The sequence below is a fragment of the Polypterus senegalus genome, chromosome 1, assembly GCF_016835505.1.
Source record: "Polypterus senegalus isolate Bchr_013 chromosome 1, ASM1683550v1, whole genome shotgun sequence".
Lineage (NCBI taxonomy): Eukaryota > Metazoa > Chordata > Cladistia > Polypteriformes > Polypteridae > Polypterus > Polypterus senegalus.
This window is the reverse complement of record NC_053154.1, coordinates 121483113-121506988: the sequence shown is the minus strand read 5'-3', so window position 1 is coordinate 121506988 and position 23876 is coordinate 121483113. Positions and strand designations below refer to the sequence as shown.

The following is a 23876-nucleotide window of genomic DNA, read 5'->3' as shown; positions in this document are numbered from 1 at the left end:
TCAATAATGAGTTAGAGTTGTATGTAGAGGAGCATAATTGATATTATAGCAATAATGAAAACCTGGCTAAATAATAGATAAGGATAACATAGAAGAATATGCATTTTTAGGAAGGATGGAGAGGACAGAAAAGGGTTGCTGTTTCTATCAAACAATTTAAACACAAGTCCATTTCAGTTGGATAATGATTCCCATCTTAGTGACGACATGTGAATTCACCTGGAAAGCATTAAAGATCTTGTTTTAGGAGTTTGTTACAGACCAGCTAATGAAGACAGTAATTTAAATGCACATCTTTTTAGTAATATTAAAAAGACAAATTTACAGGATGATATTGTATTCATGGGGGGCTTTAACTACCTGAATATTGATTGGGATAGCCTGGCAAATAGTGGACAACAAGTTTTTATAAACAGTCAGTGACTGCTTTTTAATGCAGTATGCTAAAGCACCAACATGGGGTGAAGCCAGTCTGGATTTAGTATTTTGTAATAATTAGGATAGAATTGAGATTGTAGAGGTGATTGAACCACCAGGGTCGTGATCATAGTATAATACAGTTCTCAGTGTTTTCAGAGAGTGTGGATGCAAAGAATAAAACTGTTAAGCTTAACTTTGGTAGGGCAAATTTTGAGCAGATGCAGCAATGTCTAAGGAGGACAGGCTGGGATAAGCTTTTGAGTGTAAAGACATTAAGGAGCAGTGGAACAGGTTTAAAAATGTTTTATGTGTAATGCAGGACAGTACATACTTTCATTTGGAATTAATGGGAAAGTTAAAAAAAAAAAAAACTACACAGTGGGTTAATAAAGAGTTAAAAAGAAGCTACAAATGAAAGAAAACAGCTGTATAAGGAATATAAGACTAATTACTCCAAAGTGAAACATGGGGCATATGAGGACATGAGGGCAATCGTTAAGAATATTAGGGAAGCTAAAACACAGTTAGAATGGAATATAGGAGATAAGGTAATAGATGACCCAAAGAGATTCTTTCGGTATTTTAGTAGTAAAAGGAGGAGTTGAAGTACATCAGGAATAGTATAGGAGAATTTAAAAAATACAGACAGTGAGATAGGAAGTGAATAACCTCCCAGTGGTAAATGGGACTACTAAGGAGGTAGTGAGCGCTGTAAAGGGAGAAATACTGAATAAGCCGAAAGCAAACAAATCTCCAGGACCAGTGGTAAGCGAGTACGTATATAAACCCTTAACGCACATTTTTAGGATGTCACTGTGTATTAGGGTAGTTCCTAAGGACTAGAAAAAGGCAAATATTAAACTGTTATATAAAAAGAGTGACTGGGCAGATCCAAGCAATAATAGGCCAGTAAGCTTAACATGCATCACAGGAAAATTAATGGAAGAAATAAGTAAGGATAAGATTGAATATAGCACATAACAATTACAATAGTTTTTCTGAACAATCAGCATGGGTTACAAAGATGGAGGTCATTTTTTACTAACATGCTGGGATTCTATGAGGATGGGTATGATCCAAGTGGAACATATGATTTTATTTGTCTTGACTCTCAGAAATCATTTGATAAGCTGACACATTAGAGGTTAACCATCAAATTAAAAAAAATGGAGTACAGAGTGATATTTGTAGATGGGTGCAGAATTGGCTCAAATACAACAAGCAGAGGGTGATGGTGTGAGGAATCAAAATTAGCAGATATTAAGAGTGGTGTTCCACAGTGGTCAGTGCTAGGGCTGCTGTTATTTTTAAAATATGTAAATGAATTAGATAGGAATATAAGTAACAAGCTGGTTAAGTTTGCAGATGATACCAAGATAGGTGTACTCGCAGAAATCTGAAATCTGTTAAATCATTACAGAGGAACTTGGACAGTTTAAAGATTTGGGCAGATTTGTGGCAAATGGTTCTTAATGTCAGTAAATGTAAAGTATTACATGTAGGAAGTAAAGATATTAGGTTTGAATACATAATGGGAGGTCTGGAAAATCAAGAGTACACCTTTATGAGAAGGATTTAGAAATCATAGTGGACTCAACACTATCAACTTCCAGATTGTGGTCAGAAGCCATTCTGAAGAAAATTAACAGAATGTTTGCTTATATAGCAAGATGTATGGAGTAGAAATCCAAGGAAGTTATGTTCAAGCTTTATAATGCAATTGTGAGGCCTGGAGTATTGTGTGCAGTGTTGGTCTTCAGGCTACAAAAATGATGGAGTCCATCCATCCATCCATTATCCAACCTGCTATATCCTAACTACAGGGTCACGGGGGTCTGCTGGAGCCAATCCCTTCCAACACAGGGCGCAAGGCGGGAAACAAACTCTAGGCAGGGTGCCACCCCACCACAGGGTACGCACACACACGCGCACACACACACACACCAAGCACACACTAGGAACAATTTTTAGAATCGCCAATGCAACTAACCTGCATGTGTTTGGACTGTGTGGAGGAAACCCACGCAGACACAGTGATGGAGTCCAGAGAAGAGCAAATAGGCTTATGCCAGGGCTACACAAAATAGGTTCTGAGGAAAGATCAAAAGAACTGAGCCTTTTCAGTTTGGGCAAAAGAGATTAAGAGGAGACATGATTCAAGTCTTTAAAATTAGGAATGGAATTAGTATAGCGGATCAAGACTTTGACTTTAAAATGAGTTCATTAAGAACAAGGAGACACAGTTGGAAACTTGTTAAGGGTGTGTGAACAGAAATTTCTGACAAGGGCTACTGACATGATGGTTACTGCTGTCTGACCTTGCAAATGGCATGTTTGATTTTTGTAATTTATTACAACATCACACAGATTTCAGCAAACACTGTCACACTATCTGTCAAAATGCTCACAAACCAGGCTACATTTAGCAGTCTTCAATATTACCATCTAATCTGCTTCTTTGATGTAAAATGATGTGACGTGCAGCTGAAATATGATACTCTTGTGTCTTCTGAATTTAAATACCTGTATACGTCATGTCTCAAAATAAATCTGTATCATGAGATGCAGTGAACCAAGGTAAATAAATTGTCCAGTGCAAATTAAAATGAATCTTAAATTTATATGGTTCAAACACTTAACATAAATGTTTAGACCTAAATGCTTTGCATTTCAGAGGCTGAGTTTTTTTATTTTACTAACTTCTTCCTTATTTGCCTTTCTGGTTATTAAAAACATTTTTTTATGCTTTCTTTATGAAAACACTTTTTTTTCTTTCTTTAGTTACTGCTTTTTAAGTACCCACTTGGCTAATGTCTCCAGGAGTTAAATGTAGCCTTAAAACAACAGGTACAAAGGAGGAAGCACACCAGGATAGGCTACCAGTCTATTCTATATTTTATTGCTAAAGTACCTGCCAAGTGGTTATTTTTTCACTGTAGACAGAAATTTGACTATTAGAACATTGGCTGCTTATTGGCAAGATAAATAAGATTTAAATGTGTCTCTTCACTATTTAGGAGCGATTCTTTCCAATGAGTATCGTTTTCAAACACATGACAATTTTCTGGTGTGAAATGTATTCCATTTCCAAAATTTTTAGTCTGTCAGAAACTGGTAATCTAGAAGTGTAGAAGAGCAAGCAGTGCAGTAAACTACAGGAAGTAAAAATAATGCAAACATTGTCTGCAAGAAAAGGTTCTAGAAATTGTATCTGCTTAATGCTCCTCTCTAACTAGATTCTGGCATAGTTTATATCCTGGAATGCTCAGTAACACCTTATTTTGTGTGTGTTCTTTAGTGATTTGACCTTTAATGTTTGTTGCCCAAAATGTGTTTCTCCTCTTGTAAAAAGAGACCAGCGTTCATATATAAATTGAAAAATTTGCTGAAGTCAGATGTTTTTTGTCTTATCAAAATAAGTATTTTCCTTGTTTAACTTACCTGTCGTTGCCTTCTTAACGTTGCAAATCAAGATTGTCTGGTTTATCCTTAAATGGTAAATCCCTGGTGTACAGTTATATAAAACTATATTTAAATGAGGATCTGTGTTTCACATTTGCCTTACGGTACTGTCAGATAATTGGGTTTTAATAATTGTTTTAACAATTTATTTTCTTGAGCCTCTGCTAATTCCTAATTTCCCCTTGGCAACAAATAAAAAATTGTCTGTCTGCCTGTATTTGCATTATGTTTCTGCAATACTGTATGTGCAAATAAAAAAAAAACCTTGCAGTTCAAGAATAATACTTATAAAAAAAAATTAAAGCTTAATTTGCTTTCAAATCTAGTGTGATTTCCCCAACACTTGTGAACAATGTGCAAATAGAGCATTATGTACTGAGTCGGCATAACTTATTCTAATAGTACCTAATTTACTGTAGGTGGTGGTGTTGAATTAGTATTGTTCAGGTTTTATTCTAAATGGTGTATTTGTTTTTCTCATTTGCTGTAGTCAGCTATATGAGTCCTATCGAAATGGAAGAGCAGATGAGGCCCTTTCCCAGGGATTTTTATTGTGCTTACTAGGTGGTGACCTCAACAATTTTGCTGGTTGCTACTTAACTAATCAGTTGCCAATCCAGGTAAGTGATTTACAGTATAATGTTTTCTCATTTAAACTCTATCTGTCTATGGTGTAAACCTGATTTATACAACTATAGAGTTGCTATCTGCCAGAGCTTGTCCTGACAGCAACAGATGCGAGGAAACTTTTCACAAGGTACCAGTCCATTGCCAGGCTAACCTGCAGACACACCATCCCTCACATCACATCTTTGGGATGCTGAATATGAACTAGAGTAACTAGAGAAAAATCCCTGTGAACACTAAAAGAATGTGCAAAATCTAGACATTGACCAGTCCTGAATCTGTTCGGCTTTCTAGCTGAATGACATCTTTGTACAACATGTTTTGTTAAAATAAATTTGCATAACAATACACATTGCTACGGGACTACAACTCCCATCATTCCTTGCTGGTTCCTAAATAGGTGCTGGTTAAGAGTTGCTGCCATTTAGGGACTGGAGGAATAAACATTCCCCAAAAACAGTCCCTCCCTGACCTTCACTTCTATCCTGGCCAGGGATGGTGCTACACATTTTTCTGGTCGGGGCACCTGTCCATTTATCTGGGGCTTCATGCCTGGGTAAGGAACCTTCCACTTCTTCATTGGAGATGTCCGTCCATCCCCTCTGAGGAGTCTTGTTCAGGTATGGCACCTTTCTCAACTCTTTCGATTGTTTTTTTTAACATGAGTAGAATATTTTTGTCATGCTGCAGTACATTTTTCATTAGTGGTATGGCAGTTGTTTTTTCTGTAGTAACAGTTGGTTACTGAACCTAAGCTTCTGTTCTGTTAATTTTTACTGTAATGTCTTCAAAAACAGGGTCGCCATCATGTCTCATGTTTATTTTTATTATGCAAAAGCACATGTAAGATTATATGTGAAGTAAAACATTAATGAATAAGTAAGCACATTGTTTATATATTTGTATTTTTATAGGTAATACCTTATATACATTTATTCATCTATATGAAACAATATGACTGTATAGCTTGATGTTTTATTTTGAATTGTTTCCATATACAAATAGTGGTATAAACCTGGCCATTGGAAAGTAAACTGAATTGAATCATAATTATGTTACAGTATATTATAATTAATTGGTCATAAAGAGATGCACAACATTGTGGTTAGTGAGGTGAAAACTTACAGCCTGGACTTTTTTGCATTTTTTTTTTTCGTTTTTAAGCAATTTTGAAAGGCTATTGATTAATATGAGTACAACAACCCGTAGAGCCAAATACAATTGTAATGGTAACTTGTTTTGTTCTCAGACATAAAAAGAAATTCATAATACCATGCAGAAGAAAGAGAAAAGGGAGTGTAATACCCAGGTTGTCTGTAGCTGGCATACCTCTCCTAGAATTCAGGACATTGGCAATGACAAGAGACACACAGCAACAGATGGTACAAAGTGCTTTGAGCTTTTATTATTTAATAAATAGTATTTCAAAACAAAAAGTCATTTCAGGTTTCTTCTCTCAATAAGTAAATAATCCTTGTAAAAAACAATGATTCTGCGGAGGGTAAAATGTAGATAAATAATTAATCAATAGTTTAAAAAACAAAGGTTTAAACAAAGTCAGGATCTGTCAGTTTTAAAAACCGTGATGAGCTTTGGCGCCTCCTTTTAATTCACATCTCTGCTGCTCACCCATGCGATCTGCTCAACAGCAGTGGACGCATCCTGTCAGGCACAGTCCTTCGGCATTTAGTGGGGACTACATGAGCCTTTCTGCCACTGTCACTTTGTAACTCCAGCTCCTCCTGGAGTAGTTGGTCACTCCTTCTCTTTGAGCTCTTGGCAGGAGCAACCTTGCCCTGTGAGCGCTGTCCACTTACTCCACCTGGGGATCCCTGGCCACTTGCCTCCACTCTGCAGAACTGAATCTGCCTCCATTCGGATGCAATTCCTATACTTTTTCTTTCCGTTTTAACCTCTTTCTAATTCTTGTTCTTTCTTTCCTGATCTTCTTGTCTATCCTGCTCAGGCTCCTTTTATTCCTTGTGCTCATAGGTGACTTAAATACAATCAGAGCACTAATGAGGAAACTGGCTGGGCTGACTGCATCTGTGGACTAATGAATCATCCAGTTTTCCCATCAACAGCCGGGGTCTGCTTGACAATGCTACTATGCACAATTTCTTCCACCCCAGTGTATACTGTTTTCAAATTAAAACACACATCACAATGAACCACTAAATGCACTTTACCACTGGGAGGCTGGGTGTGCATTCTAAGATTTTATTCTGCTTTGCCATTATAACTGTTTGAATAGGCTCCATGAAGAAAAAATAAGTGTAGAAAATAAATGCGTGACACTGATGCTATAGCAAACTCTATCATGATAGTACCACCCAAAAATGATCATTTGATTCTTTCAATATGAAAATTCCCATATTTTGCTGTAAACTATTTTATATGGCATAATTTGGAAATATCACATGCGAATCTTGTTATCAATTGATAGTTAATAATCAAATAGGTGCAGACTTGCTTTTTTGATTCAATTCATAAAAATGCACTTCTGTTTCGTATTTTATTAAATGTTGTAATTAGGCAGTCAAACTGATTCTTCTCGTCTAGTATCCATTATTGGTTAAGTTCTTAGTTGTAGCACTGTTTGTTGTGATTGAAAACGGGTATCTTACCTAAGCAGACAGTTTTATATTGTTTTCTTTACTGTTTTGTTTTCTAGCTGGTTACAGCAATATCTTATGTCTGCATGGATATAATTATGATCTCACAGTTCCTTTATTATAAGCTTCAGAATCAGAAGTCCCAAAGTAAGCATTTTTATTTTTTGTCTTTTTTAAATCAGAGAGCTCTAGAATTAAATGCTGTTTAAATTTCAATGCTATCCTTCACCTACCCTTATGGCTGCTAGTTTTTATTTTCAATTTATATCCGGTCAGATTCTGCATTTAAGCAAACTTCTTTAATTTACATAGATTACTGTTTGAAGTCAGGAATGTACAATAATATGGTGCTTGGATTATTTTTATGAGATATAGGTGGTGTCACAAGAACGAGACATAACCAGATAAAGGTTTGGGGCAGCCACCCGTATAATATGGTATCCTGGCTGCAAAGTCGTTTTTATCAGATACACAGCACTAATGTGTATCCAACTGAGTCCAGAACGAGACTGAGGGAAAAGTGAAAAGGGCAGGCTTTTAAAGGGGAAGACAGGAAGTGAGGTTATAAGGATCAAGCACGTGTTCTTCATTCATTGGATCGAGCCCGGACATGATGTCAGAGGGGCCGGAGCTGGTAAGGTCTACTTCCATTGGCTCGGTCCCGGAAGTGATATCAAGAGAGCCAGGTGGAATCTCCCGGGAATGTTCTACAGGAAAGGGAGAAAAAAAGTCAGTGCACTCTGCCACATCCCGGCATGCCTTAGAACTGCCTTCACTCAAGCCCTTTAGCTGCCTCCCATGCGCACGTGTGTGACAGTGGATACATATTTATGATCATTTACTGAGGAGTAAAAACTGATTAACTACATTCTCCTTCATCTTAATATACTTACATTTGACCATTTTTATTTAAGGCAAGTAACAAAATAGCAATGAACTGACACAGACTGAACAGTATATAACAACAAATCCTACAGAGGAATCGTTTCTGTGTAATTACCACTTTTAGGCCAAATGGTTTTATGTAATATTATTTTAAAAATACATTCACAAAGTCAAGAACAAAAAGTACCTATCATGAGCCTTGTCTCCAGAATTTTTTGTGTGCTGATGCTAAGCACATGCAGGTGCGAGTCAGCATTACTCATCAGTTGGTTTGTTTTTAAATGTCAGTTGCATCGTTTATTTCTTGGAATTGTGCTTACACCAAAAGCTGGAAATTTTGTGGGATTTGGGAGTGATTTATTGAGGGTAGTATTTAGAATTTTGTTACATTATAAATCAGGGCTCTTAAGTGTAAAAGCTAATTACATCACAAAAATGCTCATTGGCATGCTTATGTCTATGCAAGTCATTTTCAAAAGATTAGGCGTCCTTAATTACGCTGTACTTACCATGTAATTACGTATATAATTATAGAATAACTAGGTGTTATTACCTTGTAACGCTATAAGCTCTCCGTTATAATCGTTATTTCACAATTTATATTCGTACATACTTATCAAATTTGAAATAACAATTAAAATTGAGTACTTAATAATACCATTACACTGTATTACACATAGAGTACAAAGTAATAACACCTAGTTACTCTGTAATTATACAGGTAAATACATGGTAAGTACAACGTAGTTAAGGACAACTAATCTAAAGTGATATTGAAATGAATAACAAAGCTGGAATTAGTTGTTTTCAACAGATTTTTTTTAATTGAAAACCAGTTCTTTTGGTTTGTGGGATGTTGTTTAGATATTGGCCCATTGTACTTGTTAATCATTCTTTTGTATCAGAGTTTCATTCCAAGCTTATATTTTAATTCTCTGTTAAAAATAAGAGTAAAAATGAGAGACTCTTGTTTTAAGGCAGCTACTTCATTAATGAGCACACAATAGTCCCTATTTAGCTAATTATCTGTTTTCTGTTTTGTTTCATGACTATTTGCCTTCTGCATGTTATAAACAAAACATAACTCTTCAAATTAAGCCATGGAAGCTGTAAGCACTTTTCTAAGCATTATGGAAATTTAGAAGTCATAATTTTTAATTTCCTAGATAGAAAACCGTGAGCTAATGCAAGATATCTGACTCGCTTAGTTCAACTAACAGTAAGACTGATGTTAAAGTAAAAAATTAACTACAGAAGCCAAGCCTACGGCCTGGGCGGTCTACTTGCACCACAAATCCCCACCCCTAGTCTAAATGAACAACATCACAAGTGATGCTTATTTTCATTTTGAAAGACACGTTTTTAGTGTATTAATAAATACATACTGTATTTCAAAATCATGCACTGCAAAGTATGAGCAAATGCAAGTTGCATAATTAAAATTGGTAAACTTTTGAGGAAAGAATAGACTTTCATTTTTTTTAAATGGAAAAACAGCCACATTGGTGCTTTACAGCCAGGGTTAAAAATCTTTGGCTTCTATAATTTTAATTATACAAAAAAAAGCTATTTTATTTCTGCACAGTATATTTTACACTTCATATTGTAATTTGGCCATATGTATTAAATATGAGTAGAGTAGAAAGTGTTAAGAAAAAAAAAAAAGTAAATGCACCTATGAAATTTTTAAAGCACAATACAAATAATAGTTCCTGACATACACATTGGAAATTTGGCAACTGTTTGGTTATATTACTTACTTATATATATTATATTATGTCTCTGTTAAAATTATTTTTGCTTTTCTTACATATATCCTACAGTAAGTGTCTACATAATGGCAAAGTCTTGTGACTGTGCTACAGTTTTGACTTTGAGCCTTCAATGGATGTATACACTTTATGTATCACTGAATATAATTTGACAATTTTTGGAGTGGTGTGTGCAAGTCAGGATGTAGTTAAATGATCTTGATAACTTAAAAATCAATCACTCCATCAAAATGTGATTTGCCACAGCAGTTAGCATTTTGAGATACTAGAAGCCTACAAGATTGCTCCAGGAGAGAATTATTTTACAGTAATAGTAATTTTGTGTTTTTTCCCCCATGTTGTTTGCGCGTATATTCATATTGGCAATCAGTATTTTAATGCAGAAATCATAGCTTTATGTAAATCATGTGCTGGATACTTCAGTTTCTTTAATTCTTTTCCAACTGAGTTTTTTTTTTTGTTCTTGAGTTTAAAAAAAAAAAAAAACAAAACTAATACAGGAAGATTCATGGGATCTGTTTGTCAAAAATGTAACAAGATTCAAAATAATTACAGGTTACAAACTGGGATGAAAAGAAGAAATGGTTAAAATTGGAAATGTTTAGTTGTTATTGCAGAATTCATGCAGAAAAGGAACCTCTTGATTGCCGTACTTGATTATGCTTTAGTGTTCATACTTTAGTTGTATACAAACATTGTGATTGTGATCTGTATTTTCATGAAATGTTCAAAAGCACTTGTTACTCTAGCATTTTTATTCACAAGTCCAAACAAAATGACAGTAACAGTCTTCGCCATGTGTTCCCCCCACCCATGAACGTTTTATATATTGTACCATACACATTTTACAGGTGTCTTTATTGTGCTGAATCTGTGTGGCACTTTTTGTAAGTTGTGGAGTTAGTTATAGGAGTCCAAGATAAATTTACTAAATTCTCTTAGTTGTAGTACCATTTGTAAAACATTATTCTTTAAACAATAGAACCTTTTTTATGAAAAGGTTTTCATCTTTTGAATATTTTAGTTTCACCTCCATGTGTGGTTGATTCCTTTTTAATACAATAAATGCCCTACTATTTATAACTTAGTGCTATAATTCTTTCTTTTTTAGAATCTTCTGTTTTGCAATGGATTTGTTTCTTTTGGGTTGCTTCTTGTATAATGGTAGCTGTGCTGTTATCTGAACTGCTGCTGAAACTGCAAATTACCAATAATTTAAATACACAGATGGTGAGTATTCATTCATTTACTTATTTCTTAGCATTGCCATTATCAGACCTGTAAATTGTATCTCATCTCTGTTCATTGTTGCAACCTGTTGTTTTATCATCTACCTTCTTTAACTCTAACTCTATACTGACATCTGACAGTGAAACATTTTGACATTTCAGGGTATATGGGTGTGTACTTGAATATACAACATAAACACAAATATATTTAAAAGTGTATATGATGTAAGTGACCTTGAATGTGGTGTAATTGTTGTACCTAGATTTCATTGTACCAGTATCTCAGAAATAACTGCTCTATTGGTATTTTTATGCATAACATGCTATAGATTTTGCAGAGAATGGTTTGATTTAAAAAAAAAAAAAAAAAGGATCAGTTATGTTTATGAAAACACCTTATTAATGTAATAACTAAGGACAATGGCCAAGCCCATTCAAACTAACAGATACTCAAGTAACAGTTTCTTACAGCAATGCTATGCTGGATGGAATGATGTCTCATACATCGAATCAGGCTACAGCAGTAGGTGACCACACTGGGTACCCCTGCTGTCCGTTAACAACACTAAAATTAAGTTACTTTAGGAACATAATTAGCAAAAGTGAATGATTGAAGACTGGAAAAATTTTTCCTGGTTTGGTAAATTTTTGATTTCTGTTATAAAATGAAGATGGTAGGGTCAGAGTTGGGTACAAACAGCATGAAAACATGCACCCATTCTTCCTTGTGTCAATAGTACAGGCTTGGATTGATAAAGTAATGGTGTGGAGATATTTTCATGTCACACATTAGGACTGGATACCAAGTAGGTATCATTTAAATACCACTGCATAACTAAAGAGTTTTGCTGACAGTGTGCATCCCTTTTTGGTATACACATGTCAAATTGATACTTTCAGAAGGGTCATACATCACACAACATGAAACACCTCAAGCTGGTTCCACAAACATTACATTGACTTCAGTTTATGCCAGTGGTCTTCACGTGCTTCGGTACAGTTGGTACAGATGAAAATCCCCTGAAGAATTAAATTCAGGTTAATTTATCCTTTTTAAACTCTTTTTTTCAATAATGTGTCCAGGGCTCTATACAATAATTTACAACATTTATTTCTGTAGCATATTTTCATACAAACGGTGTAGCTCAAAGTGCACTTAACACTAGAATTACCAGAGCCTACGAAAAAACTCGTAAATCCGTCCCACCTTAAATCGCTTCTTAAAATTGTTCACAGCTCTCTACCAGCGTCTTTTGTCACCTAAATGTGCTGATAAAAATCAGGCTGCAAGTAGCCGGCTACTATTTCCCTCACCGACTTGCACAAACTTCTCCCAACTCATGCCTTGATTGATTTTCTGGGAGTGAAGTGGAGTTTTAGAGTGGAAATAATAGATTGTTGTTTGGAACACACGCATTTCATGTCTGTTCCGTTTCTACAGTAATCTGTGTAAACACATTGTTAAAACAGAAACGTTTTTTATATACTACTAGTAGATGACAAAATGTAGGCATAAACTATATAATGTATGAAGCCTGAAGTCCAAATATCAAAGAAATATTTTCACAGAAGGTACAAATCTAACACAACAATTGCGCTTTTATTCAAAAATATAACTGCAGAAACAAAAAGCCGCTTTAACAAGCGACATTGACAGCCATTTATGATGACTGTTTCCGTGGCGTAATAGAATCAGCAGCCGACTGTGACTCAGAAGGTCCCGAGTTTGATCCTGCCCCACTCCTTTTTAAAAAGTAAACTGCTCTTAGTCTTACTATTTTAGAATAAAAACATACATTTAATTTCAGTCTGTAACAACCGGTGTAATTTATGATACTTATAAAGGTTAGCTTTGTTTTTTTTTTTTAGTTAGTTGTATTATCTCAGCCGCATTCATGAGCCCAAACACACCCCACCCCCACATCTGACACTGTAGTTTTCACATAGATGCGCTGAAACAGAGATAAACTCAGCTCCCTTCTACATCGTAGCAAGAATGCACATACCTAAGTCGGTGGGGGGATGGAATAGCCGGCTACTTGCAGCTTTTCTTTTATCAGCACACTTAGATTAACACAAGACGCTGGCGGAGAGGTGAGAACGGTTTTAAGAAGCGATTTAAGGTGGGATGGATTTACGAGTTTTTTCGTAGGCTCTGGTAATTCTAGTGTTAAAGATATCAAGGAAGTAAATGCAAATGAAAACAAGCTAAAATTAGATAAGAATAATGCGTAAATAGTGGAAAAAATAATGCACAGTAATTACTTAAATGCAGAGTTGTTTTCTTTCTAAGTCCCTAAATGATAGTCCAAAGATAAGGTCAGTTGGCCAAGGTGGTAAGGGAAGAAAAAGAAACAAAATCACTAGCCACAGTGGAGGAACAAAAAGAAAAAAACATCTCCAGGGGTTCCTGGTCAAAGGACCACTCATGCCCGGCTGGGAATTCTGCCTAACATAAATGTTCTTAAGTGGTACTTTATTATTATTATTATTATTATTATTATTATTATTATTATACTAGACATTAAGCCCGTTACAATAACGGGTGCTAGAACAGTAGTGCATAAACATTAGTAGGAACAGTCTATATTAAATGCCAGGGGACGTTGTATGTGGCTGTAATATGCGTCCCTGTATTGTGTGCCTTTAATTTTCTCTTGGAGTAATACTGGTTTGTATTTCCGTAAAATGCATGTAATTTTCTCTGACAGTAATACAGTGGAACCTCGGTGCACGGCCATAATTCATTCCAAAACCCTGGTCGAAACCCGATTTGGTCGTGAACCAAAGTAATTTCCCCCATAGGACTGTATGTAAATACAATTAATCCGTTCCAGACCGTATGAACTGTATGCAAATATATGTTTTTAAGCCCAAATATTGTTAATCATACCATAGAATGCACAGCGTAATAGTAAACTAAATGTAAAAACACTGAATAACACTGAGAAAACATTGAACAACGGAGAAAAGTAACACTGCAAGAGTTCGCACTATAGCGGTATGAACCGCTCGCTAAAAACACTTTTTTTTATGAGTTTTAAGCACAGGGAAAAAATGAACATTTGAAAAATCCATAATTTAATAAACAACCAAGAAAAGTGACATTGCAACAATGCACGCCAAGTGTGCCTGTGTGTGTGTCTCTCTCTCTCGCTCTGTGTGTGTGTCTCTCTCTCTCACGCGCCTGTGTGTGTGTGTCTCTCTCTCCCGCCTGTGTGTGTGTCTCTCTCTCTCTCGCGCCTGTGTGTGTGTGTCTCTCTCTCTCTCGCGCCTGTGTGTGTGTCTCTCTCTCTCTCTCTTTCGCGCGCGCCTGTGTGTGTGTGTGTGTCTGTGTCTCGTGCACCTTTGTGTGTGTCTCTCTCACGCATGTGCCTGTGTGTGTCTCTCTCTCTGCACAGGGAATGCACAGGGAGAGACTGAACATGTGCAGCCCCGCACATGCGCACTTCACCAGAAGATGCACACAGGGGTTTTATTAAAGAGGATATACTGTATATCTGTCTATGTGTGTGTGTGTGTATATGTATGTGTATATATAAAATATTTTTTTTTTTTTTTTTTTTTTTATAAAGGCTTTGTCTTAGAGGATTTGATGCAGTGAGTCTTATGGTAGGTTGGGGTATTTGACAAACATTCAGGCATCACAGACTACATGACACTTTGATCAGGTCACCTCAGAAGAATCGGAAAAGATAACCTAGAAAAGTAAAGATTAGTAAAGATGGCAGGTTCATTGAAGAGTATGATATTTAAGAAGCTATGCATAAAATTAATATGCTGCTGTGGCTGTCCGTTTGTCTGTCCAGGATTTTAAATCACCTGTAGCTCACAAACCATTTGAACTATTGACCTGAACTTTGGTACACATATACTACATGACATTTACTATCCGCTTTCGGAATGATTATTAACCTCCAACGTTATTCCTCTTTTTATTTTATTTTATTGTAGAATCAACTCTTGGCAGCAGCAGCATGCGTATGGGCACCGTTCTCATCCCTACCACCTTCGCTGTCACTTCCCCTAACTCTTCATATCTTAAATCATTCTTGAGGCAGATTGAAGACTTATGTGCCTGATTAAATGAAAAATTAAAGAAAGCTTACTAAGTAGTTAAAGCACAAACACTGACTTAATCAGTTTTAGCGCGAAAAGATACTGACGAAAGAAGAGAAGAAGCGGGCAGCTAGGGTGGAGAAAAGAAGAGCTGCTCAGGAAACAGCAAGCACATCAACCTCTGAGCAAAAGAATGCTAAACATACAGCGAAAGAGTATGAAAACTATGAATGCTCAAGTCAAGTGTATACGTGCAGTGTATAGTCTGGTCTAGTTTATAAGGTGTAGAATAAAATGTAGCTATGAAAAAGCAAAATATAAAAAGTGGGTTTTTAGAATTTTTTTTTTTTTTTTAAATTATCTGCAGTGATAGCCTGACATATCTCTATTGCTAACGTATTCCAGATTTTAGGTGTATAACTGTAAAGGGCAGCCTCGCCACTTCTTTCACATTTAGCTCTTGGAATAATAAGCAGGCAGTTATTTCAAATGTAGGGGAATAAGCAATATCAATAGGAAGGAGCAAGATTACTAAGAGCAAGATTGTAAGAGTTTGTAGGATCTTTAACAATTTTAAGCAGTCAACAAATTTAGTCAGGGAGAGAAAATTTGTACTTAATGAGTCCTATATGAAAAATTAAATTCACTCTGTGATCTTCTCATAATCAGTAATTCAGATATAAGGTCAGATATAAGATTTAATTATTGAAGATCCCAATATAGATCAACAAATCAAATTAGATTCATTCATAAAATAATTCATCCCGAATTTGAATTAGCCACACATCCAAAAGGCGACTCTACCAAGATGCAAAACACAGGGTGGCATAGCATTACCAAACTTTCAATTCTACTACTGGGTGGCAAATATAAGTGCAATATAGTTTTGGAAATTGTCAGAAATTAATGAATTTATAGTGGCCTTTGTGCCAGTCAATACTATGTCAATTTACTGGTAATCCATTCATCCACCAGTTACTTTAAATATGGAAACTATTTCAGAATGCATTTCAAGGTAGACAAGCTCTTATCTATTGCTCACATACATGATAATCACCTTAAGCCTAATTAGTATTTAACTTGTGGAAAATGGCAGGTTTAAAGACGCTTGGAGATATTTATATAGACCACCTATTTAATGTATTTGTATTTGCTTATCCAAAGTAATATATAACATTTGACAAAAAATTCTGTGCTTTTCTTTTGCTTTTCCAATCGAAGTACAAGCATGAAAAGAGATGCTCATTTTTACACAGTATCTATAGTGAGATATGAAGCCACAACCTCAGGGTTTGATGTCCAAAGCTTTAAACACTACACCACACTGATTGCCTGTATTTGTGTCTTATTAGCAGTTAGGTTCCAAATATAAATTTCCGTCTATGTACTTTTTTTCCTATACAGTATACATATTAGAAATTTTGCTGAAACAAAACAGCCCCATTTCACACTCATATCTATCCAAGATGTAATACTGGGTAATCTTAATGAGGACTCAGTCAACATTTCCATAATATATAAAATATTTAAAGTAATCTGCCCTTCAGTTATCCAAGGGGAAGGTGAGAAAGGGACCTTTCAATTAGAACCTTGGAAAAGGAGTGGAACTCAACCATTTATAGAAATACATAATTTCTTATTTAAATGCAGACCCTTAATCCACACTTACAATAGGTTAATGGCCAAATTACAGCACCTGCCTTATGTAATTAGGTTACAGTGTAGAAGAGGATCATAAGTTGTCACTTCCTGCAATACCATTAACCTTTTGGGCCCTGAATAGGTACTCACAACTTAACATTTTGTAGGTTGATACTGAAATGTAAGTACTCACAATCATCAATTCTATAGTATGAAAAGTTGTAATTCGTAACTCTGAAAATTCAGCAGTACTGTACAAGTTAATTGTTGTCCAGGTGCAATGCTGTCTAGCAGTGAAATATTCTGACTGAAGCAGTGATATTTCTTTTCAGCAAACAGAAGTATTAGGATGAGCTTCTTATCTATGTGCACACAGGCCAGAAGATGAGAGAATTGCGTGTGCACCTTACACAACAAGTTCATTATCTGAGTGCTGAGCTTCTGCCACGAGAACTCTGGAGCCATTCACTAAATCCTGTTCACTAAAAGCCAGCTTCTGTAAATTCAAAAGGAGAATGCAATAGGTAGAAAGATAGCATATGTGCCCAGTAATTGTTTACTTTTAATGTAATGACAAATCTAGATAATGTATGTATAATGTGGTGGTTCAAACAGACAAGTGGGGTTGCAAACTCAGAATCTGCCTATTTTGTGGACCTTGCACTATAAAATTTGGAATAGTGTATTCTGTCTAAATATGCTTTGGGCTAATGTGTGATACTGTGAATACTATATAGTAAATGTATTTTTTAACCCCTTTTGACAGCATTCAATTGATCTGATGAAAATCTTTGGATATGTTTGTGGCTATATATCCAGCATGTTCTACCTTGGCTCACGTTTTCCACAGTTATATAAAAATGTAAGTTGACCTGACCCTTTTAATCCTACTTATCAGTTCTTTTCACATCAATAATATTTTTTATTAAAATCTGTTAACTGTATTTAAGTAACTCTTCGTAACAATAGATGTTTTAGATGTCAAATAGATTCCTTTCATTTTTATTAAGTACTTAATATGTATTTAATATTTAAATATTAAATATTTTGTTAAATACTATATCACAGTTGCATTTTGCATATCTGAATATTACTTGTTTACTTCAAATATCTTTTATCTGTACTTTTTTCAACAGTTTAAAAGAAAATCAACAGAAGGTACATCTTACTATTTATTTGCACTAGCCATGATGGGCAATGGCACTTATGGGCTGAGTTTGGTGGTAAAACTGCCAGGTCTGAAGGAGCCAACACACCTCTTCATAACTAAACATTTGGCTTGGCTTATTGGCAGCTTTGGAGTATTGTTTCTTGACTTTTTTGTATCCTTTTCTGTTTTATACAATTAATTTTATTAAGTACGGGGCCATCTGTACTATGGAAGTTTAAAATGGTTTGTTTTTTGAATATGTTTATAGTATTTTTCATGTATTTGTGATTTTCTTATAATCAAAGTGATTCAATTCTCTCAAGCCAGATTATGAAATTAGGCATCTGGTGGCTTTCATTTCAAAATACCTGATTATAGGGAAATACTGTAATTGTGATATTAGTGCTTAATAATCTGTGAACATACTTTTAAAGGGTGCTGCTACACAGTCTTTTTGTACAGTATTCATATGTCCCTGTGGTGGTGGGATTTTTTTGATTTGTTTGTTTATTTTTATTTTTTTAAATCCTTGTGTTTTTTCTTTTCCTCTCATGCCCCAAATATTGTAGGTTTGAATGCCCAGATTGACCTAGTATATTGTATGTAAATGTGGGTATGCATGAATCTGTTTCTGTGAAAAACTAGTGTCTGTCCAGGGCTAGTTCTTGCTTTGCAACCATAGGTTAATAAATAATGACTTTAAATACCTATGTCTTTATGCAAAGCAGCTGTAGGATGTATTAATGTTTTTATTTATACTATGATTAGGGCTGGGCGACATGGAAAAAATCTTACCACAATGATTTCTTTTTCATATCGGTCAATATCAATATATATCAGTACTCCTAAGTGAGATGTGAAGATATTATAAGGTTTATTTTGGTTTAAATATTATTTTTTTTTCCAGAAGTTGAACATGACAAATATACTATAGAACATTATATAACCGTATTTCAAATAAATCGGTGTACAGTAATCCCTCCTCGATCACGGGGGTTGCATTCCAGAACCCCCCGCGATAGATGAAAATCCGCGAAGTAGAAACCATATGTTTGTATGGTTATTTTTATATATTTTAAGCCCTTATGAACTCTCCCACACTGTTAACATTAATAGAGCCCCCAGACATGAAATAACACCCATTAGTCAAAAGTTTAAACTGTGCTCCATGACAAGACAGAGATGACATTTCTTTCTCACAATTAAAAGAATGCAAACATATCTTCCTCTTCAAAGAAGTAAACGTCAGGGGCAGAGAATGTCAGAGAAAAAGAGCAAGAGAGACAGCGTGAGAGTAAAGCAAACAATCAAAAAATCAATACGTGCTTTTGTGCTTTTAAGTATGCCGAAGCATCGCAATAAAGCGGCATTTTGTAGAGGAGCGTCCATATCCTCTAGGCAAACAGCCCCTCTGCTCACACCCTCTCTGTCAGACAGAGAGAGTGAGAGAGACAGAAAAAAGCAAACAATCAAGCACTGCTATTGTCTAGCACATAGATGTCTGTGCAACCCTCCAAGGATATGTCTTTCTGGACCATCACTGATCCACAACCAAACCGGTCATGCTGGATGATCTTCTAGGCTGAATAATGTTTTACCATGGTGTCTTCAGACTCTTTCAAGTCTGTCACATGTACTCTGTGAGAACCCACTCTCATCTGTGAAGAGAACAGGGTGCAAATGGCAGTGCAGCCAATTGTGGTATTCTCTGGTGAATGCCAGCCAAGCTGCTCAGTGATGGGCAGTGAGCACAGTTTCAACTAGAGGATGTTGCCACCCTCATGGAGTCTGTTTCTGACAGTTTGATCAGAAACATATACACTAGTAGCCAGCTGTAGATCATTTTGTAGGGACTGGCAGTGCTCTTCCTGTTCCTCCTTGCACAAAGGAGCATATACTGGTCCTGCTGCTAGGTTGATGCCCTTCTACAACCCTGTCCAGCTCTCCTTGTGTAAATGCTCATCTCCTGGAATCTCCTCCATAGTCTTGAGACTGTGCTGGGAGCCGCAGCAAACATTCTTGTGATGGCACATATGGATGGGCCATCATTGAGGAGTTGGACTACCTCTGCAACCTGAATCAGCTACGGGTAAAGCCTCATGCTAGCAGTAGTGACAAGGGGCCTCATGTATAAATGGTGTGTACACACAAAAATGTTCCATACGCCCATTTTAAAACACACATCAAGATGTATAAATACTAAACTTGACGTAATGCCACGCACATTTTCATGGCAGCCTCACCCCATGTGTGCGCATGTTTCTGCTTGGTTTTGCAAATGGCCAGCACCCAGTGTCAAGAAGTGCTACTGTTTTTGTGTGGTGTTCCATACGCCCATTTTAACACACACACTGAGACGTATAAATACTAAACTCGACGTAATGCCACACACATTTTTATGGCAGTCCACTCTCTAGTATTGAGTCACAGGAGCTTTTCAGTGTGAACTTGCTGACCAATTGGTTATTTCACAAACATCACTGAGTCCTTTTAAGACTAGCAAGTCACCTCAAAGATCAATATAAAGAGCAGTGAATCTATTCTTTTTGGTGTTCAGCACCAATACTACACTATAAAGTTGTCTTAAGAGAATTAATTTGCTTATGTAAATAGAAAGCATTTCTACTCTATTAATGTGCTGCTCTGTAGTCCATAGAAAGTGTGTCGCAATATGCAAGCGTGTAGCATGCTGCATAATGTGTTACACAATCGTGGTTTGCCTGTACCTGAAGAGATGCGGTATGATGAACCTGACCCACGAAATGATCTGCCAAATCGGACAGTGTTACAACTTCATTTGAATGTAATTAGCAGAATGTAAAAACAGGTAAACGCATGCACCATTTATTTCTTAACCAATTTGTTTAATTTGTGGTCAATGTGATATAGTACATCCCTTATTTTTCTTAGTTCATTGGCCACATCTCCTGCTGCATTCATTATTGTGTTTTTGACTCAGAACAGCATCCTTCAGCACACGGCCAGATGGTCGCACAGTGGTTTTCGAGGCACGCACAGCAGCACCATCACTGCCTGGGGTTCTGTCTTCTACATGGGGGGTCAGCTTTTGTAATATTGTCTGAAACAGAATAAATAAATAATGGGCTATGACACGCTTTTCACATCAACTTTGATATTTGACCACTTTTTTTTTATTTCGGGCAGTATACGACTTTATGAATTACAACTTTCGAGTTTCTCCGCCATGCTGTATCACTTCATCAGTTTTCTTTTGTTACCTATACCAGACAACAAGTAATAGTTTTTCGTTGCCTCCACTTTGCATTCTCTGAAATTCTTGTTTTTCCCCATGTGCTTTTGCCATTGTCTTTTAAAAAAACACCAAACGGAAGGGGTTATTTATGTTGATTTGCAAATTTAAATATGTGAAATTCTGGGAGGAGTCGGTGGAGTGGTAGGCATGTGCGTTAAATTTCATGTTCATTGGGATTTATAAAAGGGAAGTGCATGGAACTTGGCAAACGCAGTTTTATGCATGTGGATTTTTTTGTACATACACACATTACCAGTTTTGATTTTCAAATGGCATCTTTCGGAAAACACCAGAAATATGTTCATTCTGCAAACCTTTGATCAAGGTCAATATCTATATTAAACTGTGATGCTTGTGGTCTCCCCTACACTTTCTCGTATACTCAGATATAAGGATGGATGTTTGAGGAGTAAACCGCAAGACAATAATGATAGTTTTTATATTTTGTACATTAAAGAACCATTAACTACAAATAAAATCAAATTAATAATTTATTGATCAATTACTATAGAAGTAAAGTTGAATGAACTGGACTCTGCAGTTGCATGAATAAAATGTAAAGTACCATTTCTGGTTAACGGAAATAGCCCAAAAGTTGATCAAAATCTATGTTTTGTACCTAATACTTGTATGCAAAATTTGGTTGAGCTAAGTTAAACCATACTCAAATTATCGTGTTTACATAAACACATGCAGACGTAATTGCAAAAATTGTATTTTTGGACTCCAGGAGGCCTAAAACATTGAGATTCATCAGAAATTGAAAATTGAAATTTTGGAGGATTCCAATACTTTCCCTATACTTCGTATATGAGAAAGTCAGAGAGGTCTAAAATCTCTGGACTATTACAATACCTTACCCATACTTTGTATACGAGAAAGTAAAAAATGAACTAATGCTTTGTTTGCTTGGAAGCTCACTTTATTTGAAAACATTTCAAATATGTATGACTGAATATTACAAAGTATACTATTAAGTTCCCAATGACACTTAAAATGTATTGCTGTATTCTTTCATAAATTGTTGAGCATTGATCATGGATTTGTTTGTTGAAAGCCAATGAATTAATGTTATTTTGGGTAAATTCCTTAATCAGAGACACATGCAGATGACTGCACAGTTTGTTCTGTACCGTAACCATAAGAACACTGGACCAAATTTGGTGGCACTGGAAAAAGTTCCTGAAGTGCAGCCCCTTCTTTGTGATGAAGACACTGTTTAAAAATGTGACTTATTCTTCTTATTGTTCTCTTTATTTAGCTAATTTAAGTGTAACTACTTTTTGTTTGTCTCTTGGTATATTTTAATTTGCCTTGCATCCATGTCTATATAATTTCCATTGCATACTTTGAATATTTTGAAACTTGAAATTTATAATTAGTGTGAATTTTAATGCAGCTAGATTTCTTTACAATTTGGTTATTTTCATTCTTTATTTTTAAAACATTTTAAAAATGTATTTAATATTTAAAATGAAATATCAAAGCTAGATTATGTGTATGACATTTGTATAATTTTTGACTTTCCAAGCTTGTAAATGAAAATAACAGGTCCCATTGCCAGTTTTCAGTTGGTCATATTAACTAAAATTTCAAGGTTGTTAATTACCTTAGAATTGTAACATGCTATTCCACAGTTCTGAAACTCGCTTCAGAGAATTTAATAGCGCATTATTTTTTTTTAAAACATATCGGTTATAATTAAAAGAGGAATTGCTTTGTTTTACAGATTTATGGATTTCGTAAATAAATGAAACAATATATATTTTTGAAAATACAAACTATTTTTTCTTTTAAAATTTGAACTTCCTAGTTTTTTACAATTTGTCTTTTTCTGCATATCTACTCTAGACTAGACTCTAGACTGTAAGCAGGTAAATGATAGAAATGTTTCATTGTGTTTGAAAGAACTTCTTTAACTAAGCCATACTTTTTTTTTTTAATGCACTTAAATTTTGTATTTTTGAGAATACAAACAGTCTTATTTTAATAAACTGTACAGAACATACTCTTAATTCTGTTTGCACAAGAAACTAAAGTACATTAATAAGCCAGTTAAATGCTCTGTATTTAAATATAGCATTTTGCAAATGTGCAGTTTCATAATAATGTTATACGTTCTAGGTAATATTTTTTAGTATTTGTGAATATTTTCCGTATGAAATGTAGTAGATGTTCTATTGATTATTAATTAACATCAGAGTTTTTGGGGTATTGTTGAGCTTTAGATCAAAGCCTCTGGAAATTTCTTTTCCCTTTTTCTTAAATATACAATTTATTTATAAAGTAAACAAAATCCTTGTTGCTAAATATGTTATTGTTAGATGATATAGTAGCACACTTAAAAGCAAAGCTATGTTTCATTTAGGAAATTAAAGATGGTACCTTTGACTGTAACCATCAATCTATGTGATGTTTTACTATCAAACCAATGTATGCTATTTACTAAATAATAATCTAGAATTGCTGTGTACATTTACATCATGTTTACTGTAGATGTTGTCTTCCTGCCATAAATAACTGTGCACAACAAAATGTGCTGACTAATTTTGCAAATGTTGGCCAGTTTTGAAATATGTTGCAGCAATTTTAAAGAGTGTGGTTGTTGTTGATATAAAATTGTGCACAGCATCCATGCCATTGGTGTGGTTTCTTAACAATTTTACTAAATGCCAGATTATGCTAATTTTAATGTATTTTAAAATGTCTGGAGGAACTAAGAATGTAAAAATTACTTTTTAA

At 35.3% G+C, this 23876-nt stretch overlaps 1 protein-coding gene across 1 annotated transcript in view; it reads left to right on the top strand.

The window, feature by feature from the left end:
- The window catches only part of LOC120531568 (lysosomal amino acid transporter 1 homolog), a 33651-nt gene extending 9775 nt beyond the window's left edge, over positions 1–23876 (top strand). Inside the window, exons 3-8 of the mRNA XM_039757088.1 lie at positions 4373–4502; positions 7184–7271; positions 10893–11011; positions 17477–17572; positions 17847–18032; positions 22244–23876. Coding sequence (XP_039613022.1) covers positions 4373–4502; positions 7184–7271; positions 10893–11011; positions 17477–17572; positions 17847–18032; positions 22244–22357 — 733 coding nt within the window. The 3' untranslated portion in view covers positions 22358–23876. The remainder of the gene's footprint in view (positions 1–4372; positions 4503–7183; positions 7272–10892; positions 11012–17476; positions 17573–17846; positions 18033–22243) is intronic.